Genomic DNA, 17,688 nt, shown 5'->3' on the forward strand with positions numbered 1-17,688 from the left:
GTAAAATGTATTAACTTTCACACTGTGGCTGATCTGCATTTGTTTGACGCAACTGCTATTTAACAGAGCCCCTGCAAACTTGACCGGTGCAACCCAAACTGTTGTAATGTTACTCTGTCCCTGTGGTAGGTTGAACTATCGTTAACTCTGTCAAAGTGCTGCTAAAAGTTTGTGTTTGACGGTTAAAATGTGTGTCATTTGTGTAATATATGTACAATATGTTACAAATTACCACAAAGATGCCTCACTGAGTAGCTGTGTTGTAATTTGATGAACAGCCAACAACCGCTCACATAAGGTTCGCTTCATAAGAACTGTGTGCGGCGTATCTTGCTAATCAACAATTAGCTAACTGTTAGCTTAAAGTTACTTTTTATGTAGAGTTAGATCCAAAGACTGTATATAAAAAGCCAAAAACGTGGTTACATTAACAACTCTTTATTAGGCCTGTGTGCCTACTACTGGACCACTGATGCCTTATGTATATGCCTATGTTGTAATTTGATGAGCACTCAACCACAGTTCACATATGGTTAGCTTCATAAGAACCCAGTGTGGCGTAGCTTGCTAACCAACAAGTTAGCTAACTGTTAGCTTAAACTTACTTTTTTGTGGAGCTTAATGCGTTAACTGAATCATCGTCGGGCTAGAGCCAAAAATGTGGTTGCACAAACAAGTCTTTGTAAGGCCTGTGTGCCCACTACTGGACCACTGGTACATTATGTATATGCTGATGCTGGAGAATGTTTGTGTCCGTTTATTGATTCAAGTTTTACGTTGAAGGTTAGAACCGGAAGTCACATTTTTTATTCTCAACCTGACTTAACACTTGTTTCCCCCCTCCCCAGCAGCATCACTCACCGGCTCTCAGCTTTCCGCAGAGCCGAACAGGAGTGCACCGCCGCGGGGGAAGATGGCTTTAGTTACCCCAAATAAACAGGGCAGAGTCTGGTGGTGAATCCTGGCGGGTTTCGGGTTTCCTCTCAGTGTTTCCCTCACTGAGGATGAGAAGACAGCCTGCAGCAGCGGTCGCTCTCTTACAACTACAGGACACACTGCACTGCGTGATGCAGATCAGAGTCCAAGAGTTGACATCCTGCTTTTAGGAGGTGATGGTCTCCTCCTCTCTCCTCTGCTCACCTGCTCTTCACTGCCGTCACGATGTTAACATTGTGCAACTCAGTACATCAAACTGCGCCTTTTTAAGAAAAATTTCAGGACATCCGTGCTTGTGTTTAACCACTGGAGGACTTCACTTGACGTGTCTACAATGATCCCTCGGCTGTAAAGTGAGACGTACATTAACAGAAGTCACCTGGAGTCACCATCTGATTGGCTGTCGAGGCTCATGATGGCTAATAACGAGCTACAAGTGAGTTTGACAACTTTTTCATTACTGTGGCAAGGCTGCTGTGTCAATGTGCATATTAGAGCTCAACATGTGCATGTAAAGATGCAATGACGCAAAACATCTGAAGATTTTTTTTAATTGCTGATATCTGTAGTGATGGGAGGATGTGTGTGATGGAAACTCCTTGTTTTTGATGTCTGATGAGGGATATTGTTCCTTTAAAGGGGTATTCTGGCAATTTAGTGTTAAGCTTGAATGATGTAAGCATTTGTAAAAGATGGATTTTTTTGATGCGAAATTGATGCTGCATCCTAATTTTTGGCCCTAGTATGGGTTAAGTTTTAAAAATGCTAGATACTACAGTTTCCATAATAGAACTCAGTAGCATGTTGTTATTAAACCTCACATGCCTGGTAAGTGCCCAGATCTTTCAAACTCCACACACCAAATTTTTTAACACAGATCTGTTAAAATTTGTAGTATCCAAAGCCGCACTCATATGGAACAGGCAGGTAGAGATTCCCACGTTTGTGAGTTGTGGGTGTTAACATCATTCAACAACTCAGGCCAGTTTAAAATGTGCGTTTGCTTTTTCAAGCACTTCTTTGTAATTGATTGCAAAGCTGGAGAAATACATTTTTTCAATCTTAATTTCAACGCGGTTGTAAGAGACTCATAATTACTGAAACAACATGAATGCAGCACAAGCTCAAGCCAGGGTTATCTAGGAGTCACAGACATTAGTATTCTACTGTTTTCACAGGCTGGGGAGTACTGCCCATTAACAATTACTTTCATACACATACATATTTATCCATCAGAAGTTCCCACAGTCAAAGGTGACGTCTTCAGATGTCCAACAGAAAGTTTAATACACAAAGAATATTCAGTTCACATTGATACAAAACATAAAAAATTCACATTGGAGAAGCTGGAACCACAGTTATAGATTATCATAATAAGAGTAAACTGCTCTTCATTTGTAAGTGGGTGGAGTGCTCCTTTAATGACTGTCCACTTTAGGAACTGAAAGAAAGCCAGTAGTAAATTAGACTGTATGACACATTAAAGACAGAAAGTAAAACTGTATTAGACTGTGTTTGCCTCTGCTGCTGCCTCGCCGAACGTCTGTGCCCCTGCTGTGACCTCCCGTCAGTGATCAACATATACAAACAGACAATGGACAAAACAAAGTCAGTGGTATTTGCAGGACAGAAGACTGCACTTACAATGTTAATGCGACTTTAAAGCATTTCTATTTCACAAAAGATAAAAGTGGGTGAACACTGTTTCACTAGTAAAATCACCACTACAGCATGTTTCCACTATACCCTTAAAACAGATTACATGACATGATTTCCCTTTTGTGACACAACGGTTGCCCTCAGGTAGTCAGAGTTGAGTCATGGAGGGCGTTGTGGTGTCAGAGCCTCAGGTCTAATTTAGAGGGCTTGGGTTACAGTTACCCTGGTGTCAGTCCAGCCCACGACACAGCAGAGGAAAATGTTAAAAATTTAAGGGTGAGCTCTCGTGCCAGGAGCCAGCACATCCCTCTGTGGTTAGTAACTCGTGTCACAAGGTTAAACTGCTGCAGAGAGCATGTGCACTGGATATTATTGTATATTTAGAAAATTTTGCTCACTTCAACTTGATAAAGGTTTACACAGCTGAAATAGATAAAAAAAAAAAAGATTTGTGATTGTGCGACAGCATGTGCTGTAATTACAACCACAAACCACCAATGTTTCCTGTTTCTGTCTACAACCTGTGTGGGTTCAGGTTTAAGTCTTTCCTGCAGCCAGTAAGCAACAAATGTGAAGATATTTAAAAAAAAAAAAAAAAAAAAAAAAATGTGGCAGTGCCCATAAATCAGACAACTCACACTCCGTCCTTTACACAAACCATTTGACGTGGCTGAATCGTTTGTTGTGAGTGAAAACTGGCTTCTTACCTGACATTTAGCAATTTCCCTGAACAGGGAAGGTGCCTGCAGTGTTTCTTGGAAAGCTGCGTTGCCTGTGCGGGCACAGGGATCAACAGCAACAGCTAATATGTGTCATAGTGCATCATCATGTCCTGCCTTGCACCAATGGGACGGTCACAGAAACGCAGCTTTGTACCTCAGTCAAAGATTCAATTTGCCATTTTTGTCCTCCTCAAGAGTACGAAAGAAAAATGATGATAATTGAAAATATTTGAGGTATCTTGACAACCTTGAGTCAATGATAATTATCTCTATTGCCTTAGAAATATTGTGTAATAATTAATTCTGGCTGGGTGTTAATGTAATATACCAAAATAGGTATTTTTGTTGTGTTTTGGTAAAAAAAATGAACTTGATTCATTATAGTGCTGCGTGGCTGTGGATTGTTTGCTGGTGTAACATGGCCACCAGAGTTGTTTAACTGTTATTATACTGAACGTGTCTATATGGATCATTAAACAGCATTTTGTTTTTATATATGTTTCCAAACGTCCTCAAGACAAATGACTTCAGTTTACGCCGAGAAAACATGCAACATTTATTTTGCCATAATGTTTTCAGACATCTTTGCAGGTTGATCCTTGAGAAGTGTCCTGTCAATAAGAGCGGCACATTTGAAAGGACACTCCAGCACTTTAAGTGTTGCACTTCCACAAAGTTGGGGAACTTACAAGTTACACATTTTAATCTCTAGTTGGGGTCAAGCTCCAAAAATAATGGGTACTGCATTTCCCATAGTGGTTAAAACCTTGCGCCAGCTTGTAATGCAGACTTTCAGTTATAGATTTGTAGAGAGGGCATCAATAGGGTTATTTTTCTCAGACTTTTTCCCATCAGAGATTTTCTCACAGAGCGATCAACACTTGTACACTGAACTCTACACAGTAGTGATGAGTCATATACAATTAACTCTTGATTTATTTTTGCCCTGCTATGTTGATGATACATTTAAACACGTTTATGACCTCAGGACTCAATTTATATCTCCTAGATGATTGCCTGAGCTGCACTTGAGCATTTTCTGCCCAGTGTGACGAATTCAGCTTCCTTCTGTGGCGATGACGAGGGTTCAGTCATCATTACTGCAGGCCTGCAGACAGGCACTGAGCAACGGCTGATTGAGATCAAGGGCCCACGTTGGTAATGGTGATAGGCTGAACCTGTCAAAGTGGACCGAGGCACAGCGCCGTGGTGATTGAGCTCTTCCCTTTATTTCTCCTGAGTAGCTCATCAAGGCTGTACTTTTGCAGACACTCATCCTGTTGGAGGTCATGACTGCCAGACTCACTGAGGAAAACAACTGAAATGACCCTCTCTTCTTTCTCTCTACCTCCATCCCCCCTCCCATCCCTATGTGCACAGAACGAGGCCATCAATGTAAAATGTAGCTTAACTGTTGGTGCTTTTCTGCACTTTTCTGTGCTGTTCCTGTCGCTGACACTCCTGCATTCATCAATTTGCAGCCTGTTTATTTGTTGGCCCTTCCTCTCCTCCTTCAGATGCCTTTAAGGAATGTAAATCAAGCCTCCTGCTGAGGACGTGAGCTCTGCGCTGAGCTGATAACATAACCTACACTTTGAGTTAGCTATACACTCTGCAGCCGCCCTCTCATGAATTCTTTATTTCTGCTGGTTTCCTGTCGTTATCATCTGAATGAGTTCTGCAAGTCAGAGGAGCTGGTGCTTCTTCCTTCTGTGGCAACTCCAGATTACTTTTTTATTGATCGTCCGAGAGAGAGAGGAAGCAACTCCATCCATTTCTTTTATGGCACCTGAAGACTTTTGAGCACACTCATATGGAAGTGCTGCTGACCGAGATCTGTTGATGGTGTCACGCATGTTATAATACACAATGATGTCCTGCATCACACTCACAATAATGTGTGTCTCCAGCTGCCACTGCTATGGATAATAGGATTAGGAAACTGTGGACTTGACTGTGTCTGACCTCCTACGAGGGTAGCATTAGTGTCCTCAGTCACCCACACATAGGCTCACACACACACATGCAAACCCCCCCCACCCCCCCCCCCCCCCCCCCCCCCCCCCCCCCCCCCCCCCCCCCCCAAACATCCAGTGCCTCCTGCTTGAATCCAGGATTACACTGTGTCTGCAGATCTGTCTCTCCCCCAGATACCAGCAGACAAACATATAACTGCTGCATTACAGCCTCAGTGCACTGATGGGACATCTTAATGGCATTCATGAATAAAAACCAATGAGTGCGTCTAACCCTAAAATCACTCATTAGGCTGCAGGCAGAAATTCCCAGTGCCAGGGCGGAAAGCTGGTATCTTAAATACCAATGCAGAAAAAAAAAATCTGAAAAATTTCAAGTATCCCTTCAAGTGAGGATCCGTGACTCTCTGTGTTTCTATGCCAGTCTAAGGATCCATTTCCATTCAGCTGACCAGTCTGAACGCCAGCTGTTGTTGCTATATGCCCATCACCCACCAGGCTTTCAGAGGATTAGTTATCATTGATACCAAGCCAGAGAAGGAAAAAAATAAAGGAAAATACTACAGGGAAAATACACGTGAAGAATAGATGTAACTACTGGTTACTTGTGCCCAGCTACGTTTTGGCTTTTTCTAAGCTGGTTGTGCGAGTGTTTTAGGGCTTTAAGGGATTGTTGGTATTACAGGATTAAAGAATGTGTTGCTAAGAAGGACAAGTTGGAGAAATGGTGTTATGTTGAAGGAGCAACATATCGTAAATTCAATCTGGAGATGGTAATTTTGTCAGTAAGACTCGGGGATAGGAAGGTCACAGAGGAAGGGAGCCATTTAGGAGCCATGTGTTGGTCTGAGAAACGAGCATTGATTGGTTGCTAAAGTAGTTTTGTAATGCTAGTGGGCACTGAGGCTCAGCGGTGCTTGTGAAATAGCTTAGACTGTGGTTTTTAGCCTGGGTTTGTCACAGAAAGACCTCTCTGAGGTAAAAGGGACAAACAAGAAGACGGGGTATATTGAATCAGCAGAACAGAAGCAGAGCTGATCGATACTAACCAAATCAAATGTGATATTTTTGATTTAGAGCCTTAGACCGAAAACCTGATGATATTTGAATTTCATGATATTAAGGAAGTAGAATCGGTTAAAGGAGCTATTTGTAAGTTTAGCTATTGCTACATCACCAATATTAGCATTAACAGCTGTTTACTTACCAGTCTAGAAGAAACGTTGTGAGTTCAGCATCAAACTTCATTCATTTACTCACCAACAGCTGTCTCCAGAGGTGGGAACCAACACCGATGTTAACTCTTGTCTCTATCATGTCTTTTCTTCTACTGAAGTTAGCACGCTAACCAGCTCACCTGCTCGTCACTATCTGAAAGTGACTCACTGTAGCCTCCACTCTGCCCTGAAGATGCAGCACTGATGATGTAGGATGTATTATAACCTCTCGTCTTGTAAATGCAATGATGGCCGAAGCTCTTGTCAAACGACAATCACCATCACTTGCTCCTGGCAAGAAACCACGTTTCAGCCAGGAGAAGAAAATGGCAGAAAGGAGTCATCGGCACAGTACAGAGAAAACTGAAAGAAGCGATTGGAGCTGTTGTGACTTGTGATTAGCGTGTTAGCAGGTAGCGCGGCATGTACAGTAGCTCACGTGCAGATTTTACATTTTTTTTATCTTGCTGTGACACTTTCTGGTGTGACCAGGCTACGAAGCGAAAGTAGAACTCGGTAGTTGGTCGCCAAGCATTTTAAACTTGTAGTAAAATCATGTACAAAGTAGAGAAGTTGAGGTTGAAACGAGCTGTTTGAGTAGAAGCTGAAGTAGAGAGAAACAGAGGAACCTGGGCTGTGTGACCTGATTGTGGTTACACCTGAGGCATTTGAGATGAGTTATCCCGCCACCGCACAGAGGTCATGTGATAGCCTGTGTGTTGTGCCGCGGGACTGGTGTTGGGTTTAAGGGAAGCACAGACCTGAGGCTTCATGGGAGCAGCGGCGCGCTCGGCCGTGATGCTGCCCTCAACAGTGGACTGTCTGTTCTGTCAGCCCAGAGGCCATAAAAGTGAGACAGACGGGAGAAATACAGCTATTATTACCTGTTTGAGAGGGACAGGCAGAGGTAGTAGCAGGGTAGCCCAACAACAAGCCTACCCTTCTGAGTGTAACCCAAACTGAAGCCATTGTTGTTATTAAAGTCTCAAAGGCTGAATTGCTGGAACTGAGAGATACTGAGACACAAATAGTGGCCAGGTGCCATTGTGAGTTTGGCTTCTTTTTTCTTTTTCTTTTTTTTTACCCACCATGAACAATGCATGAGAGATTATGAGAGTTGTAACTCTAGGAGTATAAATAGTCTAATGAAAAGGATGCAGCGTCTACAGAGGGAAAGTCCAGAGAAGAGAAAGTTATACAGATATGTGCAGCCTGTTGTTCTGCTGCTTAACAAGTTGACATATGTCATCTTTCATCATCAACTGCCGCCATGTGAATTGTCATGGGCGCTGGAGCAGTATCATGAGCTGTTGAGTTGTTGTCAACTTGCTGCTCTGTGCAGTCAAAGCTTGTTTAAGGAAGTTGCCTTTTAAAAAACTAAAAAAAAAAAACTAAAACTATATTTGTGACCTGTTTTTAAAGATCTATATATATTCAGTAGGACCCAATAGGCTTAGGGCTGAGAGCCACAGACAGGGTAGGAAAGTTACAAATTATTCATATTGAATACCAGGAAGACTTAACGCATTGTTGGATTTGCTCTTTTTACTGGATTTGTTGACAATAAGAAAAATAATTCTATCCTTTTCGCTTAAATACTGCAATGTACCCAGGTCTGGGTACACATCAAAAACCTGTAAACAGCTGGGTATTTGCAGATGAGCCGCTGCTGTCTGTGGACTGCTGTGACCTTAAAGCACATTTCCTTTACTAATGGAGTCTTGTTTTCATTAGCCATTATACAGTAATTAAAGTAGCACAAATCTGTAAACATTTGTGCCGCTTGTGTGTGTTTTTCCTCCTCTTGTCCTGTGTTTATGAGTGCCATGCTATCGTAATCAACGGCATCAGTAAAGAGGGATAATCATCTGCATTATGGAATGGACCTCTTATCCCCCTCAGCCCTTCTGCCATAATCATTTTTAATCTGCTTTCCATGTCCATTACCATCGTGCCTGCTCAGCCATTCCATTACATAGCGGGGCTCTCAGCAGACATCATGGCCCCGCCACACAGCACTGCGCTCTGTGCCTCACACTTAAGCTGGTAACTACCAAATGTGAAAACACTGGGCATCAAACATTTAACAACTTTTTCAGACTGCAGTCTGCTCCATTCAGGTTTCTGTCTTTATGCAGGTCAAGCCACAAGGACTGAGTTCTGATTAGTTCAGTTTCCAGTCAAAAGTCCTCCAACAACTACAGTGTGAAAGATTATATTTGTCTTTTATTAACTGCCACCTTCCCTATTTGTCATCTTACACCTCCAATCAGTTTTTTCTCTTTATATACAACCCCAGCTCTCCCACACAGATTGCCTGTTTTGTATGTATCTTCCTCTCCACCCGAGAGGTGACGTTCCACATTCCTAGAGCCAGTCTACAGTGCCAGAGGTTGGCATGCCTAGGTCTCTCCTATTGCCATGACACCCAACTCTGATGCCTATCTCTGCAGGTGGTGGGCCCTCTGGGGGGGCAATCCATTTTTTTCAGCACATCAGCAGTAATGCAGGTTTTGTTCCTGACCGTTGTGACAAAGAGGGGGCTGAGCTGGAAGGCCAAAATGAGTTTGCTCCCTAGGGAAGCATCCAGACATCCAGTGGGAGCTCAGAGTAGAATCGCTGTTCCTTCACTTTGAAAGGAGTCAGCTGAGGACGCCTTTCATTGAAGGTTTTCTGGGTACGTCCGAGTGGTAGGAGACCCTGGGGTAGACCCAGAACCTCCTGGAGAGATTATGTAGCTCATCTGGGCTGGGAATGCCTCAGCATCTCCCAGGAGGAGCTGGAAACCATCGATGCAGAAAGGGATTCTGGACTATCTTTTTTATCCTGCTGCCACTGCGCCTCAACTCTGGATCAGCGGCAAAAAAAAAACAGATGGATCTTCCTTTCCAACACCCACCTGCCCAATCTGGAAACATAAAATCCAGAGCACGACGGTGGTTAAAAGTGTAGAGCCATGAAGTGTCTCATTAGTTCTCCTCTGAGTAACACCCTTATCCAGGTTGACTGTTGTAGGTCAACAACTCTGTTTGCTGCCTTTTTTATATGCAGGTAGTGCTCACTGGAGCATTTGGAGAACAGGGGGCAATGTCTGTTTGATTCAAGTCCAGGGACCCTTTTACCTCTGACCTGGTCATTGGCTGCACTTGACTGTTGTTTTTGTTTATTGTAAACACATCAGAATGTACCAGCTTCATTGATTGCTTGAGCAGATAACTATTCAGAAATTCTTTTGTTTCTGCTCAGTGTGCAAAATTGTATTTTTGTCGTTTTGTTTCAGTGTCCTTCACCTGTCCCATTTGCGCAAGCCTCTGTTACATGCATGACAGAAGCAGATTAAGTGTGTGCACCGCAGAGCTTTTCTCACTGGGGGGTTTACGTTGCCTTATTCCTCAGGAGCCTGCACAGAGCGACTGTTTGTTGCCGCAGAGTTCACAATGGACAAAGCTGGGAACACAAACATAAGCGTTCACTGAAGTCTCTTGAGAAGATCGACTCTTTCACAAAGATGCCATTCATGGTGATCTGCTCCTCCCCAGCTGTGGAGCGGACACTGCTGGAACACACACGCACACACGCCGCCTCAGACGCAGGCATGCAGACAGATGTGCACTGAAACACACACAGAATAGTCTTTCTCACCTAACCTTCAACACAGTCTTTCTCCTGTTTGCTCAGACCGGGAGAATCGTCTGCTCTCGCTCACGCACGTGATGCTTTCATCAAGCTGTGGTTGCACAGAAGGATATACATACAGCCGTGATGCACTGTAAAATGGCAAAAGGAGATTTGGCAACAGAATTTCCTCTGGAATATGAGGGATTTTAGGGATTAACGGGAAACACACATAGTCCAAGGTACATTCTGTAAGCTGTTAACTCATTCATAGAGGGCCAGAGTTGAATTTGTAACATAAGACTTGATATCAGCTGGGAATTTGGGTTTAGTAACTTGATGATTTTGTTTATATTTGTTATTTGTTTAAACAAGTTCCTTAAACAAGAGAAGTCATTGTTTCCACACTAAAGATTAAGCAAAAGAAATATAATATGGTTGATTAATGATCTTTAGAGATATGTTTTGTCACCCTTTCCAGGCTTTATGCTAAGCTAAGCTAATTGGCTTGCTATGATATTTGACTTTGTCAATCAGTACAAATTACAAAACCCATAACTCACCAAACTGTTGTTGAGACCGAAGTCTCGTTTAACCCTGCTGCTCTGCAGTCGAACTGGCCCACTCACCCACATAAGAGTCTGCTCACTGAGTGTGGCAATGTCCTGAAGTTAACTCTGTAGTACGCAGACTTCCCTCTGATCTGCTGTGTTGGCATAATGAGCAGCAACATTTCCTCCTGTTAGCACTCACAGTATCCAGATGACTTTGTCTTACACTGCTGTTTTATTTTTTATGAGCAGTTACAGTATATTAGTCCTGTGTGTGTGTGTGTGTGTGTGTGTGTCTCTGCATGTTCAAGCTTTTCCTCCATGTGTCCATGTGTATTATTTATGTTTTTCATTTGGTATCCGTCAGTTTATTCTATCTGCTGTGCAGTGTGTGTGTTTAGAGAGATTAATTGGAATTCACTGTGCCCCCCCCACCCCCCACCAAACTCCAAACAACACCCCCACCTCACCCCCCTTCTTAACCCAAATCCCATCCACTGCGTGTTGTAGGAGGCTGTGTGCAGACATCAGGATGTGAGGAGAATTTTAACGTGTGTTTCTACTCCCAAATTCTGTCTCGCTTTCTCTTTTACAAGCTGTGTTTCAGTCTGTAACACACACACACACACACACACACACACACACATACACACCATTTCAGTAATGAATGGCACTATTAAGAGAACAATGACCTCCTAACTTTACTCTTTCTCTTTCCCTCTCTCTCTCCGTCTTTTCACGTTGTGGCGAGCGTCCAGTTTGGACCGCTGAAGTCATGTTTTCCTCTGCCTCTCTTAATAAACCACAGTCCTTTTCTGCTCTCCTGAGGTTGCCACTTCCTTGAACAACTAGTTCAAGGGGTCACATTTGTTTCTGCAGCTTCCAACAATATGTGACACTTGGAGCATCTTCAAGGTGACACATAATAAAAAAGAGCCACATCCACTCATGCGAAAGCTCACGCCATGAACTTGTGTAATCCATATTTTCCCGCTAATAAACATATTTTCATCAACAGGAACTTCCTGGAAATCTTAATCCCCTGTTCCCTTACAAAAACACCCCTCCATGCAATATTTGGCTCAGGGTAAATTTATTAAATGATGGTTATTTTTGGCAACGCTATATTAACAATTAGGTTAAAAGTCCACTCCCAAGCCCCATCATTATTATTGCTTCATGTGAACTACAGTTGTTGGTGGGTAAGTGAATGAATGAGTAACCGTATGACAGAGTTAGGGCTGGCAACTGGAGCATTCCCCCACCATCTCTACTACAACAAAATGGACTTAATCTCTATTTATAGGCACAGGCACAGCAAGATGAGCTGACGGGCCATTAAAACTTAATCAGAGGGATGGCTTTCTGTCACCCACCGGCAGCACCGGGCAGAAGTCTGCTAACCAGAGTTTGTGACAGGATAATGCTTGACAGATTGGTGGCAATAAAGAAGAAGAAAAACAGGAGCGAGAGGGAAAGGGGAAAAGGTGTAAAGAGATGGGGGAAAAAAAATACAAACAGGGGGAGATGAAGGGTGTTGCAGATTTTAAGAGATGTGAGAATAGCAATAAATCAACATGACGGAGAGAAATTGTTTCATTTTCATTTTCCTCGGCAGCAGGTTTTCCCCTGAAAACAAAAGATATGTTGATTACAGCCTTAAGACCTGCAAACAGCAGACCCCAACCCTGTGTTAGACACACTAAAGCTGCATGTTTTCACACAATCATAACATTGCAAAAGCGAGAACAGGACTGCCAGAGCTTTGACAGTTTGTGTTTTCAGCATGACTGAATATGCCATGACTTTTAACGGCTTGGTTATACCAGAAAAGAAGAAGTTTGTATGATCTGCTGTCCGACCACATCAGAAGGCAAAGGTGTTCAGGCTGTTCGGGCCGGGCTCGAAGGTGGTGGTGATAACGGCGCATATATTCAAATAGTCTCTTCTGGAAGGATTCGTAGTGTTGCACTGTCACGAAAAGGTGACACAAGTAGTTCAGAAAGATGTGGGGGGGTGTTCGATCATCCATCAAGCACTCCTGATGAAATATACAGGCGCCTTTACCCTTGTTTTTGCTGTTTTTGTCGCTTTAGTTAAATAACGTTAACCTTGCTAATGTTTGGTATCTTTTTTTTTTTCTGCACATCATCATTTCATATGTCTCTGTCTCTAATATGTTTTTGCTTTTGCTTCATTTTCTCCCACAAAAACAGCATCTTCAACTCCAAACTCGTTCAAAAACTATCTCTCTCTGTCCGTCTCTCTCCGGGTTCTCCGCTCAGTTCGCCCCTCCCCCACCTCCCTAAAATATTCAGCCCGAAGAGCAGAGTCAGCGGATTCAGACTTTTTTTTTTTTTCCCATTTCTTCATATAACAAAAATACAAATGCAACGTCAGCCCCATGCCATTTGCATTCTTTTACACACGTGAATATGATTTTTAGATTAAATTCATATTATCCTATTTCTGTTTTTACAAAAACTAGCAAATCAGTTCAAGCCAGCACTCTCAAATAAAGCTGACAGCGATGCTCAACATGACTTTATCTTTTATGCTGAAATTGAATTCTGCATCATGCAACGTCTTGAACCTGCCAACACCACTGTTCACTTGTCTATCTGGTCTTTGTGACGCATAAATAAGTGCACATTTGAATTTTTTTTATTGTGCAATTTAATGCGGTTTACCACCAAAATTAACTACATTTTTATATCTAAGCAACAATGATCAATAGTTTTAATTTGACAGAGGATCAGATGACTATTTGTATGTGAAAGTCGTCAACCTAACTCTGCAATTCTCCTCATCTCTGCAGGGTTTTTTCAGTATCTTTATCGATCATTAGTGTGGTTTTCGTCTGCAGTAAGTAGATGTTTTCAACAAAAAAACCCCAAGAAAAACTTCATTGCAGGAACCTGCCAAGCACCGATCAGCAGAGAGACAAAGTTAGCGACTAGCTGGTGAACACAGTGAAGCGTTTAGCAGCTAAAGAGCCGCATCTTTCTGTCTAGAGAGCAAAGCAGCTAAAAGAGTGAATATTGGCCTAACATTCATCACATGGACAGATGCATGACTCTAAATGAATGATAATATTATTTCACTCAGAGTAAACATTATATAGCTCCAGTGAAGCGTTGGCACCAGTTAATGTTGGATATTAATGAAACTGTCAGACAGTCATTTTATTTCCCTTAATCATAAGATGAATCATAATCATAAGATGATTAAGGGAAATAAAAGGAGAAAATTAGCTGTTAATGTGTGTTGTGGTTCAGCCCTAACCTGGTGAACAGGTTGAGACTGTAACTTTAAGAGCTGGTATCTATAAACCGATGTGATCTTAGTTCCTGATACTGTGGTCAGCACCGTTTTAGTAACTGTATCTATTTCACAGACACGATGAACGAGACAGTTTGCTGCTACAGGCATCACTGCAGCTTGTGTTTGTGTTTGAGGTTTTAAGAATCCAGCTAGTAATGATGAGAGCTGAACCGTATCTGTGAAGGTGAGAGACAGTATGGATGCATGGGGGCTGCTAACTCTGCAGCCACCAGTCCACATTACACGGGAAGTATTCAGAGTCACAGCTGCTCGGTAAGGCGATATTTTACTACCTGCCCACAGATATGGGGCACATCGTTTATTTGTTTTATCAAAATGATGTCAAGCAAGAGCAACTGCCATGTTTTGCATATTTTGACTTAACTTCGTGTTATTTCACTTCCTATTCCCCTATAGCAGTGTGAGTGAAGAAGAAGAATTAGACATGCTTTGGTGGCTTTTTTGAATGCCATGCTGCACCTTCTCTGTCTATGAGTGCGTTTCCTTTTATGTAACCGTGTATGTTTCGACAGATACAGATAGGGAGCCAGGGAGGGCCATCTGCCACACAGCGAGGGCTCGGAGGGTCAGTGACCCCCGCACCGCTGAGAGTCAGATAAAGCCATGGTCCTGTGTGGGGCCCTTACTGACAGGAAGAGGACAGTCTGTAGCCACCAGAACAAGGTCGAGGGGTCTGGGATCAGTCGGTGCTGCCTGTGTGTGTGATCTGTGCTCACTCGTGTCTCGGAGGTGACGACTCAGCTTGTTGTTCTGCTTTTTGTTATGCCAGCTTGTAAAAATGCAGTTCATCTTCCAGTGGACTCGCACGCAGCAGGCGAACAACCATCTCTTCCTCTCTGTGTGCACTTCATGACCGTATGGCGCAGTGTTACGTCAAGGGGACGTCACAGGACTCAGTGCGCGGATGCTGCATTTTTTACGTTTGTATTTTTTACAATTTCTTTTCATTTGTAAATTGATGCTTTTGTGAGGAAAGTGAAGCCTCATCCTTTTTACAGCTCAATTAGATGTCAGGTCCCCTACAGTAGAGGATCTATCAAGTACATCATGGCGGGAAATGATTTGCCCCTTTGACCTTTTATCTCTGTGTGGTTTATTTTTCACCACTTCTCATTTACAAGCAAACACAGACCTGCAGGTAAAAATGTGTGTGTGTGTATATGTATATATAAATATATGTTGAACTTCCACGGGCACACACACACACACACATACAAGATATACATGGTCTGATAGTCCATTTTATATGACCACAATCTATCACAACAGCCTGTCTGTCAGCATTGGAAACCCAGTAGCAGGAAGCAGAGTGGCTGTGAGCTCTCACACTTACAAAACCACCCGTGTGTGTGTGTGTGTGTGTGTGTGTGTGTGTGTGTGTGTGTGTGTGTGTGTGTGTGTGTGTGTGTGTGTGTGTGTGTGTGTGTGTGTTTCTGTACAAAGTGCATGACGCCTCAGTCTCTATCTGGCATAGAGCAGAACAGGAAGCAGCGAGGTGGGGCTCAGAGTATGCCGTTCTCTCTTCCTCTCCTCCGCCTCGTTCACTCGCTCCGGATTTAGACTGGCTTTTGATTCCTGGCGGGAAGGACATCCTGGATTTTGAGGAGGCAGGAATAGCACTCGGTGTTGCCTGATTGGCACTGCTGTCAGTGTTGGGTGTGTGTGTGATAGTGTGTGTGTGTGTGATAGTGTGTGTGTGTGTGTGTGTGAGACAGCGGAGGGAGGGGGCTGGGGAGTGAAGCCAGAGCCAGGCCAAACATGGCCAGTGAGGACGTACCGGAGGACCTGCCAGGGGATCAACCACTTGATTCCCTGGTACCCACTGAGCAGAGTGACACAGAGTCTTTGGTAGGCAACTGTAGACTGAGCAGGCCTCAACATGGCCGCCTTTTTTCTTTCCATCCATTTCTATGGCCCTTCTCTTTTCTGTCGGCTTCCTCGTTCGCTTCCTGTAAAAACATCTCCTATCAGACAGCGAAGCACTTGCGAGTTTTCATTCCTGTGTGCTGTTGTGATTTTGCCCCACTGTGCGATCTGTCTTGCACCTCGCTCCAGAGCTGCTTTGTTGTAAAACACCAGGGATTAAGTTGTATTGTGTTGAACAGGAGTGCGTCACGGTACAAACTCTCCCTTCCTGTCGTTCATGGTGTGCTACTGCCTCTGCTCTCTCTTCTGCCTTGAATAGCTGTGGTGTCCGCTGCTGCTCACACTCAGAAACCTCTCAGGCCACATCCAGGATGATATATACCGTATATATGTATACATGTTCATGTCTCTGTCAGCAGTCTCAGTGTCTGTTTACATCTTTAAAAAGATGACAGATGTGATGAGTTTCTTCCACATCAAATTCCTTTAAAAAAAAAAAAAACTCTTCTAAAATAATACATTTCTGCACTGTTATTCCTTTTTCTGACCTTGTTCTAGCAGCAGTTTGGAAAACATGTTCAATTACATTGCCTCAGAGTTGTGCAATGACATAACATTGCATTAAAGCAGCAGTTAAAATCCTGCAAGCACTTGGCCTTTTTCCATGTGGTTTGGTTGGCTGCTCGGGCCGAGCCTGACTGTTGTACTGTATTGTGCTGCAGAAGGATTATGGCTTTAATGAGAGCAGAGCTGTAGCCCCAGCCTGCATGTAGCTGGATGGACATAGAGACCTAAGAAGTTGTAATCAGATCTGCTAAGCTGGATGGCTGGCTGCACGGTGCAGTGAAAGGCCCTGAGCACCCCGTCATCATACTCTGTCAGAGGGGAGGGGACAGTCCTCACTGTCCCGAGTGTGTGTACGTGTGTGTGTGTGTGTGTGCGTGCGCGCGCACGTATGATCTGATGAGATCTAATATCACAACATTAAATGAATGTGAGACACCTCCAGGCTCAATAGGTTTATAAAGAACATGTGTGCTTCTCTCTGTATATGGTAAAATATGGACAAATGAACATAAACAACAGATAAAATGCAGTTGCTCTGAAAGATACAGTCTTCTTTTGTAAACCTTATAATGTTCAGAGAGCTGGTGACTGTAGAGACCTGTAACATGGCGGTGCTGCTGGTGTTCACATTGTTTTGTCCCCTGTCTTGGGTTCAACCCTCTGTGACCTTTTATATCTGGGTTAGTGGTGACATCTCAGTTTAGCAATTCATGTTTAATATGGATGAAAACTGTTTTTTTGGGGGTTTTTTTTAGATTTTTTTGCCTTTATTTGACAGAATTTTCACAGAAAACAGTAAAAAAAAGAGGCAAGAAACAAAAGCGGGGTGGTGGGGGTGGGGGAGGGTGACATGCAGTGATTGAATGATTTAAGACGTCTGTTGAAGCTTGTTAGAATAACTCGCTATATATTATATCAACACCTGCTGAGTCAGAGGCATCTCCCACACATTTGGTGTTGTCGCCCCCCCCCCTTATTTAAATGAAGGAGGGGGATCTAGCCAGCGTTAGATGTGGCAGTTTAATGGCTTCAGTTGTGATGACGACAAAGGACCAGACTGTCAGGACTCACAGCAGTGAGTCATTGTCTGATCTCCGCCGCTTGTATGTTACTCCGTGATTCAAATCGCAACACGGGGTAATATGTCGAGTCACAGAGTAAGGCAGATGGAGCTTACAGCAAAAACACTTTGGAAAAGAATAATACAATGGGTGCTACCACAGTAAAAAAAAAA

The 17,688-nt window shown here is 43.2% G+C and overlaps 1 protein-coding gene across 3 annotated transcripts in view; it reads left to right on the forward strand.

Moving 5' to 3' along the window:
* The first annotated feature begins 892 nt into the window (after positions 1 to 892).
* LOC111223718 (serine/threonine-protein kinase N1-like) overlaps positions 893 to 17,688 on the forward strand; it is a 33,424-nt gene continuing 16,628 nt past the window's right edge. The window contains exon 1 of one of the 3 annotated variants that reach the window (XM_022747963.1): positions 893 to 1,372. In XM_022747963.1, coding sequence (XP_022603684.1) covers positions 1,349 to 1,372 — 24 coding nt within the window. In that variant the 5' untranslated portion in view covers positions 893 to 1,348. Of the gene's footprint in view, positions 1,373 to 15,499; positions 15,870 to 17,688 lie in introns of those variants that run through there. The other 2 variants (XM_022747962.1, XM_022747964.1) reach the window with 2 other exon arrangements.

This window comes from Seriola dumerili, unplaced genomic scaffold (genome assembly GCF_002260705.1).
Source record: "Seriola dumerili isolate Sdu_G_001 unplaced genomic scaffold, Sdu_1.0 BDQW01000113.1, whole genome shotgun sequence".
Lineage (NCBI taxonomy): Eukaryota > Metazoa > Chordata > Actinopteri > Carangiformes > Carangidae > Seriola > Seriola dumerili.